The sequence below is a fragment of the Wallemia mellicola genome (assembly GCF_000263375.1).
Source record: "Wallemia mellicola CBS 633.66 unplaced genomic scaffold WALSEscaffold_1, whole genome shotgun sequence".
NCBI classification, from domain to species: Eukaryota; Fungi; Basidiomycota; class Wallemiomycetes; order Wallemiales; family Wallemiaceae; genus Wallemia; species Wallemia mellicola.
The window spans coordinates 774,678-799,407 of record NW_006531958.1 but is presented as its reverse complement, the minus strand read 5'-3'; the positions used below and the strand labels follow the sequence as shown (position 1 = coordinate 799,407).

The 24,730-nt window shown below is 41.4% G+C and overlaps 18 protein-coding genes across 18 annotated transcripts; 8 read left to right on the top strand and 10 right to left on the bottom strand.

The window, feature by feature from the left end:
• The first annotated feature begins 118 nt into the window (after positions 1-118).
• WALSEDRAFT_30957 (hypothetical protein) lies at positions 119-2,568 on the top strand. Its single transcript, XM_006956018.1, has 9 exons — positions 119-150; positions 197-453; positions 501-590; positions 645-1,201; positions 1,246-1,431; positions 1,475-1,628; positions 1,672-1,728; positions 1,774-1,884; positions 1,933-2,568. The coding sequence occupies exons 1-9, from the start codon at positions 129-131 to the stop codon at positions 2,479-2,481; spliced, it is 1,983 nt and encodes a 660-aa protein (XP_006956080.1). The 5' UTR covers positions 119-128; the 3' UTR covers positions 2,482-2,568.
• Positions 2,569-3,143: 575 nt separating this feature from the next.
• WALSEDRAFT_59178 (FolC bifunctional protein) lies at positions 3,144-4,678 on the bottom strand. Its single transcript, XM_006956017.1, has 2 exons — positions 3,444-4,678; positions 3,144-3,397 (listed from the first exon to the last, which is right to left on the bottom strand). The coding sequence occupies exons 1-2, from the start codon at positions 4,576-4,578 to the stop codon at positions 3,150-3,152; spliced, it is 1,383 nt and encodes a 460-aa protein (XP_006956079.1). The 5' UTR covers positions 4,579-4,678; the 3' UTR covers positions 3,144-3,149.
• Positions 4,679-4,724: 46 nt separating this feature from the next.
• On the top strand, positions 4,725-5,874 carry WALSEDRAFT_59177 (DMRL synthase family protein). Its single transcript, XM_006956016.1, has 2 exons — positions 4,725-4,948; positions 5,001-5,874. Exons 1-2 carry the CDS (start codon positions 4,740-4,742, stop codon positions 5,392-5,394), a joined length of 603 nt encoding a protein of 200 aa, XP_006956078.1. The 5' UTR covers positions 4,725-4,739; the 3' UTR covers positions 5,395-5,874.
• Positions 4,786-6,700, bottom strand: WALSEDRAFT_59176 (hypothetical protein). Its single transcript, XM_006956014.1, has 4 exons — positions 5,774-6,700; positions 5,125-5,728; positions 5,003-5,080; positions 4,786-4,948 (listed from the first exon to the last, which is right to left on the bottom strand). Exons 1-2 carry the CDS (start codon positions 5,860-5,862, stop codon positions 5,524-5,526), a joined length of 294 nt encoding a protein of 97 aa, XP_006956076.1. The 5' UTR covers positions 5,863-6,700; the 3' UTR covers positions 4,786-4,948; positions 5,003-5,080; positions 5,125-5,523.
• Positions 6,057-6,691, bottom strand: WALSEDRAFT_30954 (hypothetical protein). Its single transcript, XM_006956015.1, has one exon. The coding sequence runs from the start codon at positions 6,558-6,560 to the stop codon at positions 6,276-6,278; it is 285 nt and encodes a 94-aa protein (XP_006956077.1). The 5' UTR covers positions 6,561-6,691; the 3' UTR covers positions 6,057-6,275.
• A 97-nt stretch (positions 6,701-6,797) lies between the features above and the next one.
• Positions 6,798-7,604, bottom strand: WALSEDRAFT_59175 (hypothetical protein). The gene has a single exon (XM_006956013.1). It carries the CDS (start codon positions 7,280-7,282, stop codon positions 7,004-7,006), a length of 279 nt encoding a protein of 92 aa, XP_006956075.1. The 5' UTR covers positions 7,283-7,604; the 3' UTR covers positions 6,798-7,003.
• A 251-nt stretch (positions 7,605-7,855) lies between these two features.
• Positions 7,856-9,103, top strand: WALSEDRAFT_34910 (hypothetical protein). The gene is made up of 2 exons (XM_006956012.1): positions 7,856-8,680; positions 8,730-9,103. Exons 1-2 carry the CDS (start codon positions 8,199-8,201, stop codon positions 8,905-8,907), a joined length of 660 nt encoding a protein of 219 aa, XP_006956074.1. The 5' UTR covers positions 7,856-8,198; the 3' UTR covers positions 8,908-9,103.
• A 61-nt stretch (positions 9,104-9,164) lies between these two features.
• WALSEDRAFT_59174 (Swi3-domain-containing protein) lies at positions 9,165-10,407 on the bottom strand. Its single transcript, XM_006956011.1, has 4 exons — positions 10,311-10,407; positions 9,883-10,258; positions 9,756-9,831; positions 9,165-9,712 (listed from the first exon to the last, which is right to left on the bottom strand). Exons 2-4 carry the CDS (start codon positions 10,155-10,157, stop codon positions 9,275-9,277), a joined length of 789 nt encoding a protein of 262 aa, XP_006956073.1. The 5' UTR covers positions 10,158-10,258; positions 10,311-10,407; the 3' UTR covers positions 9,165-9,274.
• Positions 10,179-11,139, top strand: WALSEDRAFT_30951 (putative TRAPP complex component Bet3). The gene is made up of 3 exons (XM_006956009.1): positions 10,179-10,262; positions 10,312-10,910; positions 10,960-11,139. Exons 1-2 carry the CDS (start codon positions 10,200-10,202, stop codon positions 10,810-10,812), a joined length of 564 nt encoding a protein of 187 aa, XP_006956071.1. The 5' UTR covers positions 10,179-10,199; the 3' UTR covers positions 10,813-10,910; positions 10,960-11,139.
• On the bottom strand, positions 10,202-11,138 carry WALSEDRAFT_34904 (G-protein gamma subunit). The gene is made up of 3 exons (XM_006956010.1): positions 10,960-11,138; positions 10,311-10,910; positions 10,202-10,258 (listed from the first exon to the last, which is right to left on the bottom strand). The coding sequence occupies exons 1-2, from the start codon at positions 11,119-11,121 to the stop codon at positions 10,830-10,832; spliced, it is 243 nt and encodes an 80-aa protein (XP_006956072.1). The 5' UTR covers positions 11,122-11,138; the 3' UTR covers positions 10,202-10,258; positions 10,311-10,829.
• Positions 11,140-11,183: 44 nt separating the features above from the next.
• Positions 11,184-11,819, bottom strand: WALSEDRAFT_26932 (hypothetical protein; the record flags this gene model as incomplete). Its single annotated transcript, XM_006956008.1, has 1 exon — positions 11,184-11,819. The coding sequence occupies one exon, from the start codon at positions 11,817-11,819 to the stop codon at positions 11,184-11,186; it is 636 nt and encodes a 211-aa protein (XP_006956070.1).
• A 117-nt stretch (positions 11,820-11,936) lies between these two features.
• On the top strand, positions 11,937-12,578 carry WALSEDRAFT_42490 (hypothetical protein). Its single transcript, XM_006956007.1, has 3 exons — positions 11,937-11,992; positions 12,039-12,379; positions 12,423-12,578. Coding segments are annotated over exons 1-3 (444 nt in total). The 5' UTR covers positions 11,937-11,990; the 3' UTR covers positions 12,524-12,578.
• On the bottom strand, positions 12,553-15,118 carry WALSEDRAFT_34899 (initiation factor 2). Its single transcript, XM_006956006.1, has 6 exons — positions 14,581-15,118; positions 14,479-14,535; positions 14,341-14,431; positions 14,216-14,294; positions 13,075-14,164; positions 12,553-13,025 (listed from the first exon to the last, which is right to left on the bottom strand). Exons 1-6 carry the CDS (start codon positions 15,104-15,106, stop codon positions 12,565-12,567), a joined length of 2,304 nt encoding a protein of 767 aa, XP_006956068.1. The 5' UTR covers positions 15,107-15,118; the 3' UTR covers positions 12,553-12,564.
• A 15-nt stretch (positions 15,119-15,133) lies between these two features.
• On the bottom strand, positions 15,134-16,994 carry WALSEDRAFT_34894 (DUF155-domain-containing protein). Its single transcript, XM_006956005.1, has 9 exons — positions 16,704-16,994; positions 16,427-16,656; positions 16,050-16,380; positions 15,934-16,002; positions 15,833-15,889; positions 15,627-15,786; positions 15,411-15,573; positions 15,269-15,363; positions 15,134-15,222 (listed from the first exon to the last, which is right to left on the bottom strand). The coding sequence occupies exons 1-9, from the start codon at positions 16,781-16,783 to the stop codon at positions 15,175-15,177; spliced, it is 1,233 nt and encodes a 410-aa protein (XP_006956067.1). The 5' UTR covers positions 16,784-16,994; the 3' UTR covers positions 15,134-15,174.
• On the top strand, positions 16,773-18,103 carry WALSEDRAFT_67083 (monoubiquitination-related protein). The gene is made up of 2 exons (XM_006956004.1): positions 16,773-17,071; positions 17,119-18,103. The coding sequence occupies exons 1-2, from the start codon at positions 16,827-16,829 to the stop codon at positions 18,008-18,010; spliced, it is 1,137 nt and encodes a 378-aa protein (XP_006956066.1). The 5' UTR covers positions 16,773-16,826; the 3' UTR covers positions 18,011-18,103.
• Positions 18,104-18,295: 192 nt separating this feature from the next.
• On the top strand, positions 18,296-24,454 carry WALSEDRAFT_59169 (MCM-domain-containing protein). The gene is made up of 9 exons (XM_006956001.1): positions 18,296-18,433; positions 18,482-18,541; positions 18,588-20,089; positions 20,136-21,618; positions 21,661-22,332; positions 22,379-23,294; positions 23,340-24,101; positions 24,148-24,314; positions 24,362-24,454. The coding sequence occupies exons 1-4, from the start codon at positions 18,350-18,352 to the stop codon at positions 20,668-20,670; spliced, it is 2,181 nt and encodes a 726-aa protein (XP_006956063.1). The 5' UTR covers positions 18,296-18,349; the 3' UTR covers positions 20,671-21,618; positions 21,661-22,332; positions 22,379-23,294; positions 23,340-24,101; positions 24,148-24,314; positions 24,362-24,454.
• WALSEDRAFT_67081 (WD40 repeat-like protein) lies at positions 20,247-24,061 on the bottom strand. Its single transcript, XM_006956003.1, has 2 exons — positions 21,661-24,061; positions 20,247-21,618 (listed from the first exon to the last, which is right to left on the bottom strand). Exons 1-2 carry the CDS (start codon positions 22,165-22,167, stop codon positions 20,743-20,745), a joined length of 1,383 nt encoding a protein of 460 aa, XP_006956065.1. The 5' UTR covers positions 22,168-24,061; the 3' UTR covers positions 20,247-20,742.
• WALSEDRAFT_26927 (P-loop containing nucleoside triphosphate hydrolase protein) lies at positions 22,608-24,410 on the top strand (the record flags this gene model as incomplete). The annotated part of the gene is made up of 5 exons (XM_006956002.1): positions 22,608-23,294; positions 23,340-24,101; positions 24,148-24,216; positions 24,262-24,314; positions 24,362-24,410. The coding sequence occupies 5 exons, from the start codon at positions 22,608-22,610 to the stop codon at positions 24,408-24,410; spliced, it is 1,620 nt and encodes a 539-aa protein (XP_006956064.1).
• Positions 24,455-24,730: the final 276 nt, after the last annotated feature.

Here is a 24,730-nt window from a genome sequence, read left to right as displayed (position 1 = left end):
CTGAGCTATGATCTCCTACACTATTCTCGCGTGTTCTCTTGCCCATATTATAATTAGATATCCCCCACTCCGTAGTTAACTATCAAGCGATCGCTTCTTTCGATTCTGCAATCAAGAGACAAACAAAAATGAATCAAGAATTGAAGGACGGTGTGTATAAATAGTTTAGGTAAAATGCACGCTCATAGCTAATCAGCTACTGAGGGTTTCAACTTGCTATTCAATGACAAAATAGACCAATCAACAGAAGAGCTCTCTAGACACGACAACGCCTTCGGTAGAACTGGCCTCGGTATAATCCTTTTCTTACAAGCCGCATTGGGGATGGAGGATGGCATGATGGAACGAGCCCAGAACGAGTTATTTGCGGCCGAGAAGGCTGCAGAGACTGCGAAGAAGGACGCTAACAAGCTGAAAGGGAAATCATCCAGATTTAATAGCACTGTTCCATACGTGCGCCTACTTGATTCTTACGTATCACGCCTGCTGACTCCTCCCAGGAACTACTCATCGCTAGCACCGTCATCGGACAAGCTATGACCCAGATACTCACGGAATCAGCCGTTGAAATGCTCAAAGCTATTTATAAGGTGTGTTTACTTATTTTAGAAATGACGTCATTCCCCAACCAATTCCATTCCTAGTTAAATAGATCGTATAAACTATACAACAACACTTTCGTTAGTGTGTTCCCAGGCGGCGCGGCAAGCTTGCCTGATACCCCAATGGCTTCCCCTTCTATGTCGAGACAACAGTCGTCCCAGTCGCTCCATTCGATCAATAAGCAGCAGGAACAGCCAATTCAGAAGGGTTTCTTCGCTAAGAAGTTTGGCAGCTTTCTCGGCACTAATTCCAGCGCTGCTTCTAGCTCAAGCTCACTCAGTTCAACTAACACTCCAGCTCCACCAAGCGATAACGTTGAAGAGTTCGTTATGTCAGGCGCTTGTTTTGGATTTGGGCTTTTTGGTTTGGTATTCTCGCTTATGCCACCAAAATTGAAGAGATTGATAAACGTGTTTGGATTTAAAAGTGATAGAAAGGAAGCTTTAAAGGCTTTAGCATTGAGTGCTTCATACCGAGATGTTCACTCTTCCTTTGCAGCACTCTCTTTGCTCTTTTACACCTCGTCTACACTTCTCCTCGCAGGATGGAATGCGGACTCCGAGCATGATATGCGCATGTTTGAGAATATTCTTAAAAGGTGCGCTAGTTGGTTTTCAAGTTTACTTTGTTAACAGACGATAGTTGTGAAAAGAGGCATCCAGATGGTACTCTGTGGACTCTTAATCGTGCCAGATTAGAGCGTATCAATGGACGTGCTGATAATGCAATTAGTATTCTCGGTGCAACATTGGAAAAGGATCGGGGTTTCCCCCAGGCAGAAGTCATCATTGTTTTCGAGTATGCATGGCTCTTATTAGCTGAGAATAAGTGAGTATAACGATGTACCTTTTCCAAGCTAACAAGATACAAGGTACAAAGAATCTGCTAAATACTTCTTGCATCTCATGAAATTAAATTCATGGTCTCATGCAACTTACACACTCCTTGCTGCTGGTTGCTTCCTGTCTGATTCAAGAGATGGCAATGAGGAAAGCCGCGAGAAAGCTCAAGAGGAATTTATGAAGGTGTGTCAAGCTATTTATCAAAATATCTTCTAACATAATTAAGATGCCAGAACTTCTCAATGCTAAGAAACTCGGCGGTCGCAACATGCCAATGGAAGACGTGAGTGTTGGTTTCTCTGTTTGACTTTGCTGACAAGCCTGTAAGTTCGCACAACGTAAGTTAGCCTTCTGGAAGCGCAAGCATGAGCGCAGGGTCGAAGCCTACAAGAAGCTTTCCGTTGAAGTTGACCTTGAAAGATGGGATTTGGCTATAAAGGTGAGCAGCTACCTTGAAGTTTCGAATTATTCTAACCAATCACCCCAGATTAGTCCAGCTGATGAAATGGCATGTTTCTGGAACAGCTATGGTAAAATAACTAGGGAAGCCGCATTGAAGCACATGTCAGCGTTGTGTAAATTGACACCAGCGCCTGAAATTTCTACCCCCTTGATAGACATCAAACCAAGAGAAGAAGAAGATATTGACGATCTGGACACACATGATGAAATCGCAGTAAGATACCTACTACTGGGTATACTCCACCGTGCAATCGGTGAATTGGACTTGTCGAGGCGCTACCTCGATGAATGTGTCTCATATAGAGGAAAAGCCACTGATGATACTTGGGCACCTGCCTTTGCTGCTTACGAATTGGCAGTCCTTGAACTCAACGTCGGTGACCAAAAGACATTATCTGAAACGCCAAATGCGAAATCAATATGGAAGAACGCGATCGAGGCATCAGAAAAGCATCTCGCTTTGGTAGCTTCTGGTGAATTCGGTCCAACGTATGACCTCGAAGGTCGTCAAGGTACGCGTTGTTACCTCCTCAAAGATGAAATCCAAACGAAGAGAACACAATTGGGAATCTAACATCTACATTTCTCTATCAGTTATAGCGGACAATCTTTAATTATTATTCTATCTTGTAATATATATTCATTTCAGAGTACGTTGCCTGTCTCTTTGTATTTCCTAAACCATAGTGTGATAATAGTGAATAGCAACATGAGCATGATAGAGTTGAGTGATCTGTAGAGCTGTTGATATTCAGGTTTGTCTATTGGGTAGGCTTTGTATACTGCATGCCACTGTCTGAATGAGTATCCTATCGATATAGCAGCGAAGAGGTAGACGATATCCATTGAGTTATATTCTATTTGTAATTAATAATATCGACGCGATGGTTATTCACTAACTTTGAGCGTTCGTTATCAAGAAGACGTGATGCGATAATGAAATTAAAGTGAAAATTAGTTATCGTTGATGGGTAGTATCCTGGCTTGTCATTATTATAGCTATAGTCGCGGCCTAGTTAATACACTTCTTACATCTACTTTATGTCGTCATCTTGCATGTCAAACATTAGACTATCTTAGAAATATAATACATTGGGTAAGTATATTTCCTTTTCATCACGCTGAAAGTGCCATCTTGTAATTTTTGCATACAAATGCACCTTTTAATGAGCAAAAATGAAGAAACAATGCGACACACAACACAAGAAAAGGTTCTAAACAGTATGAAAACCCAAAGAAAGATTACAGCGCTAATTCAGACAATCCTGCGACTTCAATAACACCGCCGACGAGATGTAAAGAACCACAAACGAGTACTTGTTTATCACTGTCCGATGTATCAATCTCCTTAATCGCAGCTTCAATTGAAGGTACAGCGACGACGGACTTGTCAACAGATTCTGGTATGAGACTATGCCATACACTCTTGAGCTCATTCTGCACAGTCAACTCCTGGATGTCCTTCTGATTAATATTCTTGTATGTGAGATCTGAGGGAAATGTCAGAATGGAACTAAATAAAAGCATTGCACATACCAGATGCGAAATTACCAGATATGTATGTAATATTAGTGCAAAATATAACCTTCTCAAAGAAAGTACTGATGTTTACACTTTCACCTGCGACTGATGAGAACGTATGAAGCATTGTAGAGAGTAATGTATGAGCTGAACGGCCGTTTGTGCAGTTAAAAATGAGGTATCGTTTATTATTAGCGTCAGATTTGACTATATCTCCAAACCAATCCATACAGGCTTTCAAACTATCCGTTGTATGGCTTCCATCGAGATACCAAGTGGTATTTTGACGAGATGGATCGGCAACAGTTTGGCAACGGCCTGGCCATCTGGCGTTTACGAGACCGTCAACGAAGACCTCTGGAAGGACATTCCAGTCGTGGTTTTGAAGGATATTCTTGAAGTTATCATTATCTGTAAATTGAATAAACACTTTGGCCGCTTCTATGGCTAATTTTGCGTTTAATTTTTGGTGTTGGCCTTTCAATCCCAATTCAATATCATCCAGGTTGTATTTTTGATCGTCTATTAAGGTAAATGGTGCATGAACCTTGCTTGCACACTCTTGGAGAGTTTTTATACCATCCTCTGGTTGATTAACAGATATAGCAGGTCTGTTTTGTTTGTATATACCACCCTTATTTTGGGCAATTTGGCGTATAGAGTTACCTAGTAGGGCTGTGTGATCTAAACCGAGACTACTAACTGCAGCTACTGTCGGTGATGGTACGAGATTAGTGCAATCGTACGTCCCACCAATACCGACTTCAAGGACAGTAGCATCAACATTCTCTGATAAGAACGTATGGAATGCCATTAAAGTGAGGAAACGGAAGTAAGCAGGTTTAGCTGGGAGAATTGTCTCACCATCAAGACTTTTAACTTCGCTATCGAGAGTGTTCCATACGTCGAAGAAGTATTTTGTGAAGCTCTCCTCTGTAATTGGCTTACCATTTATGCGTATACGCTCCCTAACTGCTACAAGGTGAGGTGAAGTGTATAGACCAATTTTAGAGCGCGGTGATAAGGATTGCAAGATACTAGAAGTGAATGCTGTTGTACTGCCTTTTCCTTTAGTACCTGTGATATGTATAACGTTTAATTTGTTCAAATCCGTAGTGCTATAGCCCATTTTAGAGAGGTATACAGCCATATCGGAAAGTGTGTAATGTCTCCTTATGTTAGGATCCTTCGTTGTAGAGTTGGCTATTGTAGCCGCGTTTGACTGTAAGCTATTTAAGCATTCAATTGCTTGCTGGTATGTTTTCTTCATCGTCGTAGAGAGAGAAGACTTCTTTCAAGTTTACAGTCATCATGGCACCACATTCTATGCCAAAAGCACCTTCAGACCTTACAGGAAAAGATCTTAAGATTGGTATCGTACACACAAGATGGAACAAAGAGGTCGTAAATGCGTTAGTTGAAGGTACGAACAACAGATTGTTAGAATTAGGTGTTAAGAAGGAGAACATCATTATACAGCAAATTGCAGGTAGCTGGGAACTTCCAATTGCTACTAAAAAGTTAGTTCAGATTTATCGATGTATGACGCAGTAGCTGATAAATCGATACTAGAATGATACACGCAGGACGCGTACAACAGGGAAACACATCCTCTAACTTACTCAAAGGGTTAGACCCATTGAACTCACCGGAAGCACCTTCTACCCCAGTTAGCAACAACACCGGTGAATTTGACGCTATAATCTCAATTGGTGTACTTGTTAAAGGATCTACACAGCACTTTGAGTACATCGCAGGTGCGGCTACTGACGGTCTCATGAGAGTCAGCTTGGATGAGAATTTACCTGTTGTTTTCGGTGTACTCACCTGCAACACAGAAGAGCAAGCAAGATCTAGAGCAGGTCTAGTTGAAGGTGGTTTAGAAAACCACGGTCCAAGTTGGGCAGAATCAGCTGTTGAGCTTGCTAACTTATCTACCAAATGGTCAAAAGGCGAATTTGCTTAAAATGTACAAATCAAATGAATGGATATTACAAGAGAGTGAATGTGTCCTTAACGAAAGTGATTGAATGCTGATAGTTGAAATGTGAATGCTTAGTTTGGCTGTAAACAAGCTCAAACTGTGATTTTTTGTCTATGATCTTCTAGGTAAATGGAACAACAAGCTTGGTGGTCTACTAAGCGTCTTTGCTGGACATGTACGCTTTGGTATGTTGTCGTTTAATGGCAAACAGAAGGATTCCTCTGAGCAGGCACTGGAGGGTGTCTCCAAGTGGTGGTCGTACTCAAACGAATTCGTCTGAGAAATCGATGAAGCCGTAGACGAAGACCTTGAACGTCTATGAAAGATTAGATATGTTTGAGACTGAATATCCCCCACTCACCTAGTCAAGGACGCCTTAGCAAATGGATCAGCATCCCCGAAGAGATTTCCTGTCTCAGTTTTGACGCTCATGCGTTGCTGTAACTTCATCGATTTATCCGGGGTGTTGTAAGTGGTTATTGTACAACTTATGATGTCCTCGCTTCGATGACCCTATCTGATTCTAGACACTCGCGCACAGACATACGTCAGAGCTGATCAAAGCGCAAAAAGTAAAACAACTATATATATGTACACTCATTTAGATGATTGTTGATATATATTCCTTTATACTTTCTTTTTGAAAAAATTTACCACAATCACTTGGCCGTCCGCATCTAGCGTATGACAGTTTGAGGGTAATGAAAAGTTGTCCAGCAAGGTATGTATAATATTTTAAAGCTTGATATTCCAGATATAACAAGTGCCTTTCCAGAAAGCACCGCAATGTTGACGTGATGTAATATTGAATGAATGAGTGTATTGTTTGTGAATAGAACCAGCTATTTTTAATATAAATGCCATTAGAATGCCCATCCAGATGAGCTTCCAAAGCTGCTAGCGCTCTCTGCACTATCGATTGAACTTCTTGATAATGAGGATAACGAATTTGTACGATTTCTCGAGCCTACTACCATACGGTCTACTCCCATTACATTGCTAGCTGTCAAATCGATTGGTGACTGCCTTAATAGTGCGTTCGGTGGTAGACGTGGTAGTATATGCGCTTGCTTTGGACAGTCTCGTCCAGGGAGGGGTACATTGTTTGGTAACAATTTCAATGGACTTGGTGGTGGTCTACGTGGCATCCTCTAACGTCCAGCGTTTGTTTGTCTTGAATGTCGTAATTTAAAGAATGACTGGTTGTGGAGATAGCTAATAAATAAAATATATCTATTACAAAGTATATGGCACTATCTTCATCTTACAAGATTCTTTTTCTACAGTCGATTGTCCCCTCTTTTCTAAATTCAGCGGAGGTGTACCTTGACATCTCAGCTGTTCATGATTTTGTAAAATCGCTAAGGTGACATCTGCAGCATCTGAAAAAAACCAATCGAGTGTACTATTGCGTGATATCTTCCTCATACTTTACTAAAACGCCTGTCAGCTGTCTCTGCCGACTTGACAATGCTGTCTTTCTTTTGAGTAGGGTACGATTGAATAGTTTTACACCGATTCAGAAAGATATTCATACCATTTATGTAAGCTATACTTTAGTTAGACGTACGTTTGATTGCTTTCAACGGGGTTAATGATATTTCACGTCTTTCGGATCTAATTGTCTATCTGACGGTATTACTCTATCAGATTTTTGCTTGGCAACATCTTTATCCATGTTTAAACCAATATTCGTAGTCTTAACTCTCTCCAGGGTGCTCGTTAATGATTCCTGTAGGTGATTCCCAAGTGAGTTGAATTTTTGGGAGTATATATCATCCATGCTTCCTAATAATACGTATTTGAAGCCATCCTTCGCTTGTGATTTTGCGTACAATATCACGATCAAATGACGTAAAACTAGCTTCATTAAAGCTACCGAATCCTCTCCTTGGTAGTGACTCCATGTAATTTTCCAATAGTGCGTTGTTGTACGTTTGTTTTCATTAAATGGTATAGATGTTTATAATAGGACATGTCCATCACCCAAATTGCCAATGTATGTCAACTCTGCGTGTCTTTCTAGAGTATATCTCCTCTGGAGATTGATCCTTTTAGTATTGAGAACATGAATCCTATGTTTTGTGTATATACGATATGTCTCCTCTTTTGATAAGCAGCTTTAGAATCAAATTATTTGAATTTGCGAAGCTAATCAAATGTTATGATAACATTGCGGTAATTAACACGTAATTGTTTTACTAGTGGTTATATTATCAAAGAGAAAGTATTCATATCTTCTTCTGGATGTATTTTGACAGAATCCTGTGATAATTATGAATCTATTACTTGAATATATCAGTATATCGTCTTATAAGTTTAAATATTGTTCTATAGCTTGATATCATGGTTGAAGTTGTACAACGATGTCTTCTCAATCAACAAAAGCGATATTTAAGCAAACGGTGAAGAAATTTGAGAATAATTTGGATGATATCGAATCAATAGAACAATTAGAGTTAATTAATAGGAGGCTACTAGCGACTAGCTACTCTAATGAGGAATATACAGAAATCAGTAACAACAGATTGAGGTATTACACTAGTTATTATGTTTTAGCGGAATTATATAATAGAAAAAGATCTCATGATCCACATAGCCGATTGTCAAACATCAATAAATCAATTGAAGCTTTCAACACCTTCATTGAACAACTTGATAGTATACAACTAGAAACCGAAAAGGCTGTTCCATTTGCTGAATCGAACAACAACACACTCGATCCATCAGCTAGGCGTGAATTGAAGATAGCTCAATACAAGAAAGAGAAAGAATTAGAGACTAAGATGTTGGAATACAAGGAACTCATCTCAGATAGTCCAGAAGAGGGTGTTTTCTCTACAATGTTTAACAAACCATCAAATGAGGAGGAAGATGAAGATGATGATGAGGTTGTCAGAGATTATATTATCAGATTACTCATATATCTCGCTTCACAAGCAACCAAACAGCTCCAGTCTTCCCAAATGGAGTTAGAGTTGCTTAAAAATATACCAACCCAAACATCAGACAGTGATAATAGAAGTGCGACATCAAGTAACCCAACGGATAGAACTTGGAAATTAGATACACCAATAGACAAACAATCGTTATTGGATAAAAATGGTAAACCAATGCGTCCATTTACGATCATGCCTGCTGGATCACGTACGACTAGGCAGCAGATGTCAGAAGGCGTCTTCCAACACTCTCATAGACTTCCTACTATGACTATCGATGAATATCTTCAAGGTGAAGCAGACAGAGGGAACATTATTGAAGGTGGAGGGTGAGTGATAGATGCTAAATGTAGAACGAGGCTAACAAACTCGAAACAGACCAGCTAGTGAGAATCAACCAACTAGCAAAGAGCAATTACAACTTGATACTGAGTATGACGGAACAGCCAGCGCAGAAGCTGCTCAAGAGAAGCAACGCGTCGATGGAGAGAACTGGGCAAGATATACCGAAGAAGTTGAGAAAGGTAGTGGAAATAAAATGTCCAACATTGGTTGAACCCTTCTTGTATTATAACCACCATCATTTATGACATCAAACACGCCTGATTTGGCTGATGAATTGGTTCTAGCCTTGAATGAGCAACTCAATCAAGGTTTTATTACATCATTTGATATCGTTGCACCATACAAAGCGCTGGTTAGATTGTTGGAAGACAATGACGTAGAGATTGAAATCAGTCAAAGTGGCTATACAGTAAGTTTTATCTAGATATTTCATTTAGTTAAGACATAGTAGCACGATAACACCACTTCTGAAGACATAGAAGGGCTTCTACGCCAGATAAGTAAGGAGTATGATAGCAAGTCAAACGCAAGCCTATTTGAAAAGCTTTTAAAAGTACAACAAATGAGAGAATAATAAGTTAAAACCCTCCAAGTTCTTTCTCGAGTTCTGCTAATGCTTCATTCTCGAGTGCATCCCGTGTAGCCTCGTCGTCGTTCCTTTGAAGATGTTCTATATCCTCGTCAGGTGGTATATCGGCAGGAGGAGAAGGTGATCTGAAGAGTGCGGGTGATGCTGATCGTCTATCATCGTTACCTACGTCCGTGGTGTTATTTTGGTCGATATTTATATCCATTTCTTGTTCGCGTTCGAGGTTATCTGGTATTTCTACGCCTCCCTCAAGTTCGAGAGTTCGCTTATGATCGTTTGCGTCTTTCCAACCCTTTAACGCAGCCTCCATACGTCGTTGATGACAGATCTTTTCGACTTTCTCTATCGTATCGCTGAATTGAGTTTTTGGGAACATCTTATGAGCCCACAATTGGTAATATGAGAGTAGCTTCTTGAGATCCTCTATCTTTGGGGTTGTTAGAGTGCTATTGAGTGAGTTTGTAACCCACCTCGTGTCCTTTTCCTTTGAATTTCCAGTTCTTTGAACTTGCGAGTAAAGCAGGCAAGCCATTCTGACCGAGTAGTCTGTTTACGCGATATTAACGCGTCGTGTAGGTTTAAAGACGCGTAACTCACCTCTCTGGATCTATCTTGGCGAGTACACGTTTAGGTTTCTCGGTACCAGCTTCATCGTTATCTTTGTCATTATCAAAAGCAGAGGTGGAATTGAGAGGTGTTGTACCATCATCATTATCCTCGTCATCCAAAGATCTAAATATCTCATCGACGTCCTCCTCTCTATCACGTTTCTTGGATGTCAGACCACTGTCGAAGTTGTCCAAGTTGTCTAAATCGATATCTTTCTCTCGTTCTATGAAATTCGTAGGCGCTTCAAAGTCGATAAACGACATTTCAGTCTTTAGATGTTGGTTGTAGAGCAACAACGAGGAAGAATGAACGCTAATAAGTTGAAGCAATACGGTGAAGATCAATGGAGGGCGAAACCAGATAAACTGGTTGGTGCTTTACTAGGCAACACCTATTATTATCTAACTAGTCTACCAGAACGCTGAACTATTTGTTATGACTTATGGTGCGTTGGTGATGCAACTTGTACAGGATTATGAGGATTATAGCGCGGTTAATAAAGAACTAGATAAAATGGGATACAACATTGGTACACGCCTTATCGAAGAGTTCTTATCAAAGAATCCTGAAGTAAAATGCAAGAACTTCAACGATACAGGCGAGGCAATAGCCAAAGTCGGATTCAAAACCTTCTTGAATATAACACCAGAGGTCGTCCACAACGGTAGTAACGAATTTACGCTCGTGATAGAAGACAACCCCCTCAATCAGTTCGTTGTCTTACCAGATACAGCGATAAGGGAGGGTCTCCTATACTCTAATGTTCTCGCTGGATGCATAAGGGGGTGCTTAGAGATGATAAATATATCAACGACAGTCGACTTTCTCTCAGACGAGCTTCTCGGTCAGGAATCCACGGCGATAAAAGTGAAACTCATAAAATATTTAGAAGAACAAGTACCAAGTGATGATATGTAAAGGTATATATATAATAATTAAGCGACGACGCAACATCCGCCGCCTTGTGGTGCGTATGGATCTTCTCTCTTATCGACAGGTCCCCAGATGGATGGAATCTGTGTATTTGTTAGATATAAAGCTTTTCATTATAATCTACGCGCTTACTAAGTGATCTTTCGTTGATTTGCAGTATCTGATCAAGCCCTGACTCGCTTCGCTCACGTTTATCCTAGGCCTAGCGTAGTCGTCTTTCAAGCGTTGGTTGTGCTCGTTCAACCTTCTCAGCTTGAGTTCGCTCATACTCTGCTTGTGTGGTCTGCCACTCATAGTTCACTCCTGACTGTAGGGGTCCAAAGCGGAATTTTTAAAATAAAGTACTAAAATTACAATTAAGGTATTAATTTGTAGAGTTTACCAATTATATCGTTGTACACACGCGCTTCCTTTTTCAATTTCCTGATTTCCCCTTTCGCTTCTTCTAGTTCTTGGGCGAGTCCTGCATGGCTTCTTTCTGTAGATTTAACGTAATTTATTAACTCGTTAGTATCTAGCTGTGCGTTTGTATCACTCCTCTCCCTTTTCGCACCCTTCTCGTCGATCTTTTTGAAGAAATCGCTAACTTTTCTATGCCGGGGTTGGCCCGGAGGTGATAGACGACGGGGTCTTTTGGGTGTCGACGGTAGCTCCTCTTTGTTGTCGCTGTCTACATCATATAGTCTCTTATTCGGCTGTCTACTACACTCGATAAAGTCATCATCGTCGCTGAAATTAGTTATCTCGTCGTCATGCTTATCAAATTCAGCCAAAACGTCATCAACGAGTTTGGTTGACCATCTAGAAAGCTTATTAGCGTCGTTACGTCGTTTACATGCATCTAAAATGTGTCTGCGTCGTGTTCTGAGTGTGTAATTCTCATTGTTCAATTGATTATCTGCAGCTTTCTCAAAGTCGTCTACCCATATAAAATACCGACAAGATTCTAAGTCTGTTTTCCTGCACCTATATAGCAACCTATTTGGGTTCATTTCTGTCTCTGATAACAGCAGTTGCACTCTCTCGCCGTGACTACACAATGGCCACCCAAGATCTTTATCAAGTGATTTTATAGCCTTGCGTACGCTTATCATCGCTGGGGTATACTTCCTTGCTATTTCTTGATAGTCGATAGCTAAGGACTATCTTCTCACTAAACAACGATGTACGTTTCTAGGCGATTATAGAAAAACATTCTAATAACTACCTAGGGTGCTAGAAATAGCCGCACAAGACAGGAAGCACAGACTAGCTGCTCTCAAGAATCGTACCGAGGGTAGCGGTGAATCTATTCTCAAGTTTAGGAATTACGACCCAACGAGCAGAGAACCGAAGAAGAGTAGCGATGAAATAGACAACCTAGACACCGTAGAATATGCTGTCAAGGGTTTGGCTGAGAGCATTCTAGCAAAAGATGAGGAATTGCGCAATGAAGAATTGGACGTATTCAACATCGCACCAAAGCGTCCAAACTGGGATCTCAAGAGGGAACTATCGAAGAAGATGCATTTACTCAATAAAGCTGATCAGCTAGCTATCAATACCCTTCTCAGTATGTCTTCTTATCATTCGAGAATACGCTGACAGCATCACAGGGCAGAGACTATCAAAACCAGACTCAAACGGTCAAGAGCTCGCATCAGCTACTAACAAACCAACTGGTTTGATTAATTATGCAGACGATGACGACGATTAGATAACACCAGTGTATTTCTATATTTATTCCTTCAGCATCATTTACATACTTTGAGGACGTGATGTAGTTTCAATAGATTGTATTATATCACCCTGTTGAACTTCTTGGAAATCTGCAAAGCCTAATCCACATTCTAAGCCTTTTCCTGCATGGTGGATATCCTTCTTGTGATGTTTGAACGTTTCTAGACTACCAGTGTAGACTACATCTCCATTCCTGATGACGCGAACGTCTGCTTGTCTTGTTATATTTCCGTTTGCAACTCTCACACCAGCTACGCGTTTAAATTGACGTCCTTTGACGTTTATATCGAAGAGCTCGAGGATTGTGGCTTCACCGAGTACTTTCATTTCTGTAATAGGTGGGAGCAATTCAGCTACGCGGCTTTTCACATTATCAAGAAGTTTGTAAATGACACCATCGACCATCAAATCGACGTTTGACATAGATGAAGCATTTTGTATACTCCTCGTTGCCTTAACATTGAATCCAACAATGGATGCTATAAATTGCGTGAGTTTTGTCTCTAGGTAGTGAAGCTAAACACTCACCTTCACCAGCAACCGCTCGAGTGATGTCAGAATCATTGATATCACCAACACCACTAGTAATGACCTTTACTCTTGCTTCTTTGTTGCCAACTGCCTCGAGAGCAGCGACGAATGCTTCAACAGTACCGCTAACGTCACCCTTTACTACCAAATTAAGCTCCTTAATGGATGGCTCTTCATTTGCAATCTCCTCCACGTTGTCATCCTGTGAAGCTTCTCTCAACTCTCTGTGAGCCAGTCTCTTTTCATTGATGACCTCCAACTCGGACATCGTCTTAAGACGCTCAAGTGCCTCTATGCGGTTGTTAATTGCACGCTTGGCTTCCTCCTCTCCAGATGCTTCAAGCACTTCATCTCCAGCTTTGGGGAGGTCTTTCCAACCGGCTACTATGACTGGCTGGCCAGCCGATGCATTCTTGATTGCCTGCTTTTTGTCGTTCTCCATCTGACGCACTTTCGCCCAGGTAGTTCCGCCAACTATACTTGATGAGGCTTTGAGTTCTCCACGAGTGACCAACACGGTCGCGAGATTACCTTTGCCCTTGTCAACGCGACTTTCGAGTACAACACCATGAGCTTTTCCTGTATTCTCTGCCCGAAGATCCTTCACTTCAGAAAGTACGGCGAGCGTATCCATGAGATCATCTAGTCCTTTCCCAGTCAAAGCTGATACCATTACGGATGGAATTTCACCACCAAATTCCTCGAGTGTTACGTTATTAGCGAGAAGGTCATACTTTATTTGCTGTGGGTCTACGCCCGGTTTATCACATTTATTTATGGCTACTATCATACCTACGCCTGAACGTTCGACGAGCTTTATAACTTCTTTCGTTTGTGGCATGACACCGTCATCTGCTGCTACAACAAGAACAACAATGTCAGTCACACTTGCGCCTCGGGCTCTCATGTTCGTGAACGCCGCATGTCCAGGTGTATCGAGGAATGTAATGCTGTTTAGTGTACTCGCATCGTTTGATACTGCAGATATACCACTTAAAGGCACTGAGAAAGCACCAATATGCTGGGTAATACCACCAGCTTCAGATGGTGCGACTGAGGATGACCGGAGTGTGTCCAAGAGTGTTGTCTGAATGTTTAACGTCAGCGTTTTGAATTAGATATGATCCAAAGAACCTACCTTGCCATGGTCAACATGTCCCATGATTGTCACAATTGGTGGTCGTAACGGTAATGAGTCGGGGTCTGGATGTGGTGGTCTTGTGTTGATTTAGCTTTTTCATTCAATAGAACACTGTAACTCACGATGGATACAAGTCAAAAGCTCGCTCTTCATTGACAACCGGTTCAAGACCACATTCCATGGCAAGTAAACTGGCATCTTCTGCAGTCAACACTGTGATTGCGTGAGTGTGATGAAAGCGTTCGAAATGTCAAACACACCTCTGTCAAATTGTACGTTATCTAAGCCAGCATGAATCATAGTGCGCTGTAATTTGTCTATATTCGGTCAAGAGATACGCATATTTTTGCACAATTACCCACCTAAACGTAGATTAAACAAACGACTGAGGTTCGCGACTGATAGGAAGGCTGGTATAAATACCTGCCTTTTCGCCGGCGTATTATTTTGCTTCTGCTTTGGTTTTACTTTGGCTTTACTGTTGTTCTGCGATTGATTGACATTCTTCTTCTCTTTTCTTTGATTCTGTGGTTGGTCATCATCTAAACTGTCCAATAGAGAGCTTCTATTTGACTTCTTCTTCTTCATTGGGAGCTTATTGCGCTTATTTACGCTGACGTCGTCGATAGGTGGTGTAGCAGGCGTAGCAGGTGTAGCTAGAGGCGCATTTCTAGTTACATTCCCTTCAAATTTCCTAGTATTATTTCTATTCATTGGCTTCTTAAACGTCTTCTGGGTATTTCCTGTAGTCTTCTTCTTTTCTTCCTTTCCCGATTGCGGCAAATCGAGCTCTGCAGGTCTGGCCCATTTATTTAATAGCGTCTGTGATGTTGATATCCTCCTATAGGGACCTCCATGCGCCAGGAACTCTAATTGTCTTCTCAGCATCCTGATAGTTGATATGAACAAATAACAAATAAAACAAAATAATACAAGTGCAAATTAGATAGTTTATATTATGACATTGTAAGGTCTACTATTATCGTCGCTAGTCCAAGTATGATCTGTGTTTGATATCAGACAATGAAACATTCTCAAACTATTACGCACCTCAACAACGATTAACCAGATAACGACAGTTTCTAAACTCTCTGAATGCCTACTATAGACACTCTCCTTGAGCAATCGTAGGAGATCCTGTAAGACTATACGATTGGGTTAGTTGTTTACATAATAAACAATCCAAATATACCTTCCACTCGTGCATTAAGTAAATCAATCCTCTGTCGAATTTCCAGATACTGCCTGAAAGCAAGATACAATGGCTCGAGATCTGGATATGTCCAAAACAATTCGGGACTGTCGAGAACTGATCCAACGAGATTGATATTCATTCGCAAGATAAACAATTGTCCCTATAGGTTTCTAGATGAGTATATTTCAATATGACATATGTGGAAACACTCACAATTTGCATCATAATAGCCTTTCTTGGCATACCAATCTTTCCTGAAGCAGCTATATCTTGTGGTATATCCTTCGTCTGCTCTATCGTAGCAGATATGAGCTCTTCAAAAAGTGATATTTTCACACTCTGTGCTAATGCATGCGATAAAGCGAGCTTTGTCCTATTGGGAGTGTTAGAAAAGCCTGATACGTATGTAACAACCCCACATGAAAGATGATCCTCTGAGGAGGGCTATAACGTCGTGGAAGATACGCGTATAATCGCTAGGTAACTTTAGTAGTGAACTTTTTTGAGGCAAACCACTTACGCATAGTAGAAGTTCAGGTCTTCCATTTCTACATCCTCGGCGGCGAGTTTCTCAACCTCGTATCGTTTCCTGTGGATATTTGAGTTTGATTACTAGGTAAATTGTATCAAACCTACAGCATAGATAAAACTCTCCTCTCCATAGATTCCTCCATACCCCACATAATAACGACACCAGTCTCTGAGAAGAAAAATACATCAGGTGTGTGTGCACCCAATTGGAAACGTTCGTATCTCGACGTCTTTCTATCAATTAGCTCGGGAACACCGAGCAAATCCGCGTCAGCTTCGTTTCGATTGTTTGAGTGATTACTCGAGGGCATGTAAGGTGTGTATATAACGTCATCAAAGACCTTCGGTTCTGTACCATGTGTGTACCGTCTCGATTCAAGATGTTTGAGTAGTTCGGGTTGCTTGTATGAACTAGCTGTGCAGTATGCTGTTACACCTGGGTAGGCGTTAGGTAAAGCGTCTATCATTACAAATCGACCTACGCGGTAACCTCTCTTTCTCCTTCTTTGTGAGCAATCTAGCATCTTTTCGTGGTGCACCAGCAGGAATCTTGGCTATTTGCTGATAGACTTCTGGTCTTGGGGCTACGATATCGTCGTCGTCGTCGTCATCCTCATCATCATCATCATCGTCGTCTATGAAATCAGCGTTGTCTGGCGTTCTAGTTGGCTCTTCTGGTAAGACTTTAAGTTTCTGGGATCCTTTCGAGGTACTGGAGTGGATTGTTAGTGTGATAAAAGCGGTGAAGCTCCAACGAACCGATTAGCGCGTAAGTCTTTACTCTTAGAACCTGAAAAATGCTGTGGTAAACTCAGTTTACGTGAATTTGTAGACGTCATTCTTGGTGGTAACGAAAGAAGAACTCCTTGATTTGATTAAGTCATGACGGAAGAAACTGGATTAACGAGTATTTACTTAGAGAATCAACCGCATGATTGCGTATTCAGTCCTAATAATGAAAATATCTACATTGGATTACTCACCGGGGAAATAAAAGGATTTTCCTTCAATGAAACATCTTCTCAGCGTACACTACGGGTCAGACCAACGAAGAAGAGCTGTAGGGGGATAGATATTAGCCAGGATGGCAATTGTCTCTATAGCGTCTCAAAGGATGGCTCCATTCAGTGAGTAATTGACGAAGAGAGAAGACATTATCTTACAAACTATCCAGTTTTATAGACGCTACTACAGGTCAGATAATAGAAGCAAAGGAGAAAGCGCATGAGCATTCCATTAGCAGAGTCAAACTAACAATGCCAAACTTGCTTGCTACCGGCGACGACGAGGGTGTCGTAAAAATATGGGACACACGCACTCCACAGCCTCTCAGACAGTATACACATCACTTCGACTACATTTCTGACTTCTACTATGAAGATGCAGAGAGAAAATTGTTGACGACATCTGCAGATGGTACACTCAGCGTTATCGACGTGCGTTCCAACAAAGCCGAACCAGTTGGTCATTCAGAAGACCAAGAAGATGAGCTTCTCTCTATCGCACCACTCGCAGGTACATCAAAGTATGCAGTTGGTACCCAATTGGGTGTCTTGTCCATTTTCAACAGCAAACAAGGTTGGGGTGACTGTGTAGATAGAATACCGGGTCATCCACAGTCTATAGATGCATTGGTCAGCCTCGGCCCTTCTATTCTTGCGACTGGATCATCTGATGGTCTCATACGCGTTATGGGTGTCCTGCCAACAAAGTTCATGGGTGTTATTGGCGATCACGGTGAATTTCCAATTGAAAGAATGAAGGTTTCTAGTGATTCAAAGTGGCTGGCGTCTATGTCGCACAATGATGAGCTGATGATGACACGCATTGACGATATGTTCGAAGACAGCGATGGAGAAGATGCGGCAGAGGAATACGCGGTGGATGTCACTCAAGATAAAGACAGTGATAGCGATGATGATGAGGAAATGCAATCAGAGGAACAAGAAGAGCAAGAAGAACCAGAAGAACCGGAGGAGAAGCCAGAACCGATGAAGAAGAAGAGCAAGAAGAATAAACACTTCTTAGAGGATGACAGCAATAGTACTTTCTTTGATGATTTGTAGTAAACTTGTATTCCACCTCGAAATTCTGTCTTCTCAGTGTACATCAAATAACGCGTAGAGTCAGACTTTATTAATAATTTATATACATTTCTTTACATTCTAGTTCAAGCAACTCAGTAAAGTGTTCTCATAGTAGAAGACGCGTCTTCCATTTATACTATCACCATCGATAGAATATGGCTACAAATCAAACGCAATATAACGTGAATTACGATGATGAGCAGAGTGTGTATAGTTACACATACCTCTAAACACTCTAATAACCACCTCTTAGGCAAAGTGGAGGACTTTCTCAGCAAGCATAAAGCAACAGAACGCGAGCAATCAGAAGCGACCTTGATGGCTGGAATGGAGGACGTTAACATGAACGAAGATTCTCAGGGTCCTACACCACCGTCTGGGATAAAGTACCTCGATCAACTCGTGAGTTACATTCTACGCGTGAATTAACGTGTTAAATGGCGAAATCAGCAACGTATATCAAACCGTCTACAAGAAGAACTAGTAATTGATTTGGAGGATGTAGCTGGCGTGAGTGGTGCGACTAATCGTCGTAAAATCTCACTAATCTTCTCAGTATGAAGATGGAAATGCTTTAGTTAATAGTATAGTAGGAAACACTAGAAGATACGTGGACATATTCAGCAAAGCAGTAGACAAGCTCATGCCTACACCAACAATCGATATATCGAGCAAGGATGATGTTTTAGACACGATCGCGCACCAACGTAGACAGAAACAATCAGAGAATGCAGAGGCAGGTATGCAGGGTTTCCCAGAGCAGATTATGAGGAGATACAATCTCTATTTCAAACCTAAAAAGAGCGCAAAATTGCTTGCTGTTAGAAACATCAGAGGTGCAGACGTTGGTAAGCTTGTAACCGTGAAGGGTATAGTCACTAGAGTCTCGGAAGTCAAACCATGTCTGAAATTCAATGCCTACACTTGTGACGCCTGCGGTCATGAAATATTCCAAGAAATAACCTCAAAGCAGTTCACACCAATCAGTGATTGTCTCTCCCAGGAGTGTCGAATGAACCAAACTAAAGGTTCTTTACACCAACAGACGCGTGCTTGTCGTTTCTTAGCTTTCCAAGAAGTTAAGATACAAGAAATGGCAGATCAGGTCCCAGTTGGACACATCCCACGAACAATGTCGGTGCATATGTATGGTAATCTTGCAAGGACAGTCAATCCTGGTGATGTTTGTCACATATCAGGTATTTTCCTCCCACAACCGTACACTGGATTCAGAGCAATGAGGGCAGGTTTGTTGCAAGATACTTACCTTGAAGCTCAGTATGTTCACCAATTGAAGAAGCAATATGATGAGATGGAATTAACGCCAGAAATCGAAGAAAAGATTGCAGAATTAACTCAGGATCCAAACTTATACGCCAAATTGGCAAGCTCGATTGCACCAGAGATTTACGGACACGATGATGTCAAAAAGGCTTTATTGTTATTACTCGTAGGTGGTGTAACGAAGGGTATGGGTGACGGAATGAAGATCCGTGGTGATATCAACGTCTGTCTTATGGGTGATCCTGGTGTTGCCAAGTCACAATTACTCAAGTACATTTCAAAAATTGCTCCAAGAGGTGTTTACACCACTGGTAGAGGTTCTTCAGGTGTTGGTTTGACAGCAGCCGTTATGAGAGATCCAGTCACAGACGAGATGGTCCTCGAGGGTGGTGCTCTTGTCCTCGCTGACAACGGAATCTGTTGTATTGATGAGTTTGATAAGATGGAGGAGAGTGATAGAACAGCTATTCACGAAGTTATGGAACAACAGACGATATCTATTTCTAAAGCTGGTATAACTACCACATTGAATGCCCGGACGTCAATCTTAGCAGCTGCTAACCCTCTCCTTGGCCGTTACAATCCAAAGATATCCCCAGTCGATAACATTAACTTACCAGCTGCTTTGTTGTCCAGATTCGATATTTTGTTCCTCATTCTTGACTCACCGTCTAGAGAGTCGGATGAGAGATTGGCTCAGCACGTTACTCATGTTCACATGTACAATGAGCATCCAAAGATTGACCATGACCCGGTGGAGCCATTGTTGATGAGGTGTGTATTGAGTTAATTGGTTGATTTCACCGCTGACACTATACAGACATTACATTGCACTCGCACGTCAGAAAAGACCAACTGTTCCACAGTCTGTAGCTGAATACTTAACTGGTACCTACGTTCAAATGCGTAAAGCACAGAAGGAAGACGACTCAGGATTTACTTATACCTCAGCACGTACACTCTTGGGTGTCCTCCGTCTCTCACAAGCACTCTCGAGATTGAGATTTGCGGATGTCGTCGAAGCTGCAGATGTTGATGAAGCATTGCGCTTGCTGGATGTCTCCAAAGCCTCACTCTATGAATCTAAAGACGGTAACCGTGCCGACAATGATATGACATCCACATCAAAGATCTGGAGAATAATGAGAGATCTCCGTCGCATCAATGCAGCTGGTAAAGGTGATGCAGATGAGGATGAACTCCTCGAACTCAATCTTCGCGATGTCAGGGATAGAGTTCTGGCTAAGGGATTCACAGAAGATTCTCTCATGGATACCATCAACGAATATGAGAGATTGGATATCATACAAAGGGTTGCTGGCGGTACTAAGATCAGATTCGTAGATGAACTCTAATATATTGTAAAAAAATTCACTCTAAAGTTTGTTTGTAAATATAAGTTATAAATTAATCATTTTATGAAATATCTAAGATTGTAATTTTGTATGTGATACAACTATTGCGTTCTTTGCTTGAGACGATGGCAGCTTTGTCCATCTGCCCATCCGTGGTTCTTGGCCAGTTGCAGCGACGATGACCAGCTCATCTGTTGATTTTTTACTAGTCTCTCGTTCTTCATTCGATAAGTTTATTATTCCTCTCGGTGGTTGTATTATTTGTAATGAGTTTATGAAACCCTTTGCTTCAATTTCTGTCAATTTCTCGAATGATTTGAGCTGTTTGTCTAATTTCCAGATTCTAATCCAACCGTCGTATGATCCAGAGGCGAATAAGTCTGAATATGGCAAGCTCCTGATTGAGGTTATGCTTCTAGGTTGGTTGATAATACCCTCTGTCTCAGAGTGGTGTTGGTGAATGCCGTGGGATATGTAATTAGTATATATTGCCTTCTTTTTACCAGTGTTCCATAAACTAATATTACCGGAGTCACCACCTGTAAGGAAATGCTGATCGTCTACCATTGTGCAACAATCAAGACTACCCTCTACGTAGGTTGTAGATTTCTGTGGCTGCTGCTGGCCATCAATTTCCATACCCTGAGCATCAAAATCGATTGCACCGTCCAACATATCCTTGAGCTTCGATCTACCGCCACCTCTGAAGACGAGCTGTGACTCGTCGACAACTTTCCAATAACGGGCTGTTTTGTCCCTGCACCCAACACTTAATGCTATGTCTGCGCGGAGGACAGATAAGTCGTAAATTTGATCCTGATGACCATAGAGCGTTTCTACGTATGAAGGACTATCAGGTGGATTCGAAGGGAAGGAGTAGACTTTGATAGTTCTGTCTAAACTGGCTGCAAAGAGCGCTGTTGGTGTTGACTGTCTGAACGCGAGTGCCTGTATGTGTTAGCAGAGAATACGCGAAAGAAGGTGACGCACAGATACAGCATCCTTGAAACCCGGTAGAGTAGTCACTAAAGAAAATGGGGAGGTGAGTGTGTTGTATATGTCGACCTTCTTGTTAGCTGTACCGACAGCTAGCCACTTGTAGCAAGGAGAGGTGGCCAAGCAGAGTGGATTCCTGGTTGGTAGTCTATGCTTCTGCTTAGTTGAAAAGTTGAACTGAGTGACTGTGTTATCCTTGGAAGCGTAGACAAAATAAGCTTCGTTTCGAGAGAAAGTGAGGATTGAGTGGGTGAGTGTTAGCTTTTGTTTATAAGATTTTGTCGAGAGTGTTATGTGATCAGCCAAGTATTTATTAACTTTGTTAGATTTCTCAAGCAAATCCTTATTCAAAGTGCCCTCAACGTCGTCTTCTTCGATGCTGTTGAGGTAATCCTTAGCGAGTTTTATCCGCTTATTTTGACTATCGTCGTATTCTTCTTCACTTGAACTGCTGTAGACTTCTTCTTCTTCTTTATCACTCAAACTCTCTACAGAAGACATGATGGATGAAGTTTGGGAGTGTTACAGGCGATTATTGAGGGATGAATTAGAGGAAATCAAAAATGAGATTGTTAGCAAAATTTCTGTCGAATTGGCTAGCATTTCCTTATCATTCAACTCAAAGTTGCTTCTCAGTCTTGTCACCACACAGCAGCAGAACTTCAGGTGAGCAGCTTCTTTATTAGCTACTTTCATCATCTGAAGCTACTAGAAATGGCGATCTAGCCGCTATAGTCGATACAAAGAACACAGAACTTCTTAGGGGCGTCGTATACTCAGCAGATAACAGACGCATACAAGTCTCAATCGATAAGGATGAAATTGATCTACCATCCCCTATCTACCTTGTCAAATTGCAGGATGAATCAACCTACAATAGATTGCTCCAAACGATAGACAAATACGACACTATCGATCAATCTAACCAATTGAACCCGCTAATGGAGACTATATTTGGTCTGAGGAAACCCACCTTCTTTCAAGAATCACCTAGCGAATACTTAGATAATACTCTTAATCAATCACAAAGAGATGCGGTCAATTTGGCACTCAAAGCTGACCATTTGGCCCTAATTCACGGCCCACCAGGTACCGGGAAGTCTTATACCCTTATCGAGATCATCAGACAACTTATCAACCAAGATAAGCGGATCCTCGTCTGTGGTTCATCCAATCTGGCGGTCGATAACATCCTAGAGAGGTTATCTGTTTATAATATCCCAGTCACTAGATTAGGACATCCAGCGCGTATACTAAACAACCTACAAACTCAGACACTCGAGTATCAGACTTCACATTCACACCAGAATGAGATTGTCAAAGATGTCAAAAAAGAGTTAGAAGACCTAATGAAAGATTTGAAAGACGGTAGGATCAAGGGGAAGCTAAAAAGAAAGAATGCCTGGAATGAGGTCAAAGAATTACGAAAGGAACACCGAAAGCGCTCAATAGGGGTTCTCAATAGTCTTATGACACGGGCGAAGGTTGTCTTGTGTACTCTGCATGGTGCCGGTGGTAGACAACTTCAGCATCAAAAAGAATTTGATGTTTGCGTTATAGATGAGTCCACTCAGGCTTTGGAACCAAGTTGTCTCATACCTGTCCTTAAAGCAAAGAAATTGATCCTGGTGAGTATTGTGATGAGTTGGGTGATTTCTGACTTATCCATATAGGCTGGTGATCCTTTGCAGCTTCCCCCAACTGTTTTAGCTCGTCCCGGTCAGAAGAAGAAAGAAAGGATGAAGATCATTCCAAAAGAGCCTAAAACGAAGAAAGAGAAGGAAATATCTGATAAGCTTGCTGAGGTTAACATAAGTGAACATGGAAATGCCGCCAGTAAGATATCCAGAGTGGCACCTACACAACCAACATTGAAGCCGTTAAAATCCCTCGAGGAGTCCCTTTTCGAGAGATTGATTGGAATACACGGGAACTCTATCAAGTGCCTACTTAGCGTACAGTATAGAATGCACGATATGATCATGAAATACCCCTCAGAAGCAATGTACAACAGTAAATTAACGGCATACGAAGCAGTCTCTAAGCGCACACTAATGGAACTCCCTAATGTTGTCGACAATGATACAGAAAAAGACGAAGTAGAGCTGAGCTCACCGTTGGTCTTTATAGACACAGATGGATATGACTTCTTCGAGAGAATTGACTCCGAAGAGATGAAAAAGGGCGCAGTAGAGGAAGGAAGTAAATACAATGAGAATGAAGTTGAGATCATTAAGCGGAAGGTTCAAGATTTGGTGCATGCTGGTGTTCGCGATTCTCAAATTGCTATTATCACACCATATCAAGCTCAAGTTGGGCATCTTAATAATGCTGTAAAACCCCAATTTCCTGGATGTGAAATTGGTAGTGTTGATGGTGTACAAGGGCGTGAACAAGAGGTTGTCATTATGTCACTCGTTAGATCCAATGAAACTGTGAGTAAAGTCATGTTCATAAACTTCATTAACATTACTTGAACAGGGCGAAGTCGGTTTCTTGAAGGAGGAACGTAGATTGAATGTCGCAATGACTCGTGCGAAAAGACAGCTGGTGAGTGTATTCTGTAAATACTAAAGGAGTTTTGACATGTCCCAGATTATCGTTGGTAACAGTGCAACTATCAAGCGTGGCAGTAACTATCTCAAGAAGTGAGTATATTTTGGCTTCCATATAGCCTTCATTGATATAATTCCAGATGGATGGATTTCCTAGAAAGCAATGCAGATATACAAGTACCAGAGTAGATAACTATGAATTTATTATGTATCAATGTTTAAAGATCAGTTACAACTTATATCCTCCGTATTGCTAGATTACCTCGACAGCTAGCCACTTGTGACAGGGAATGGCTTCTTGGTTGACATCTATGCTCCTGTTTAGTTAAAACGTTACCGAGTCGCTGTGTCATCCTTTAAAGTGTAGACAATGTTAACTTAATTTCGGGTAATATGGCTTGAGTGGGTGAGTGTCAGCTTTTGTTAAGACTGTAGAGAACTCTATTATCACCTAAACTTGATCAAATTTGAATATGTTGTTGGAACATACGAATCTTGGTTCTAGCTAT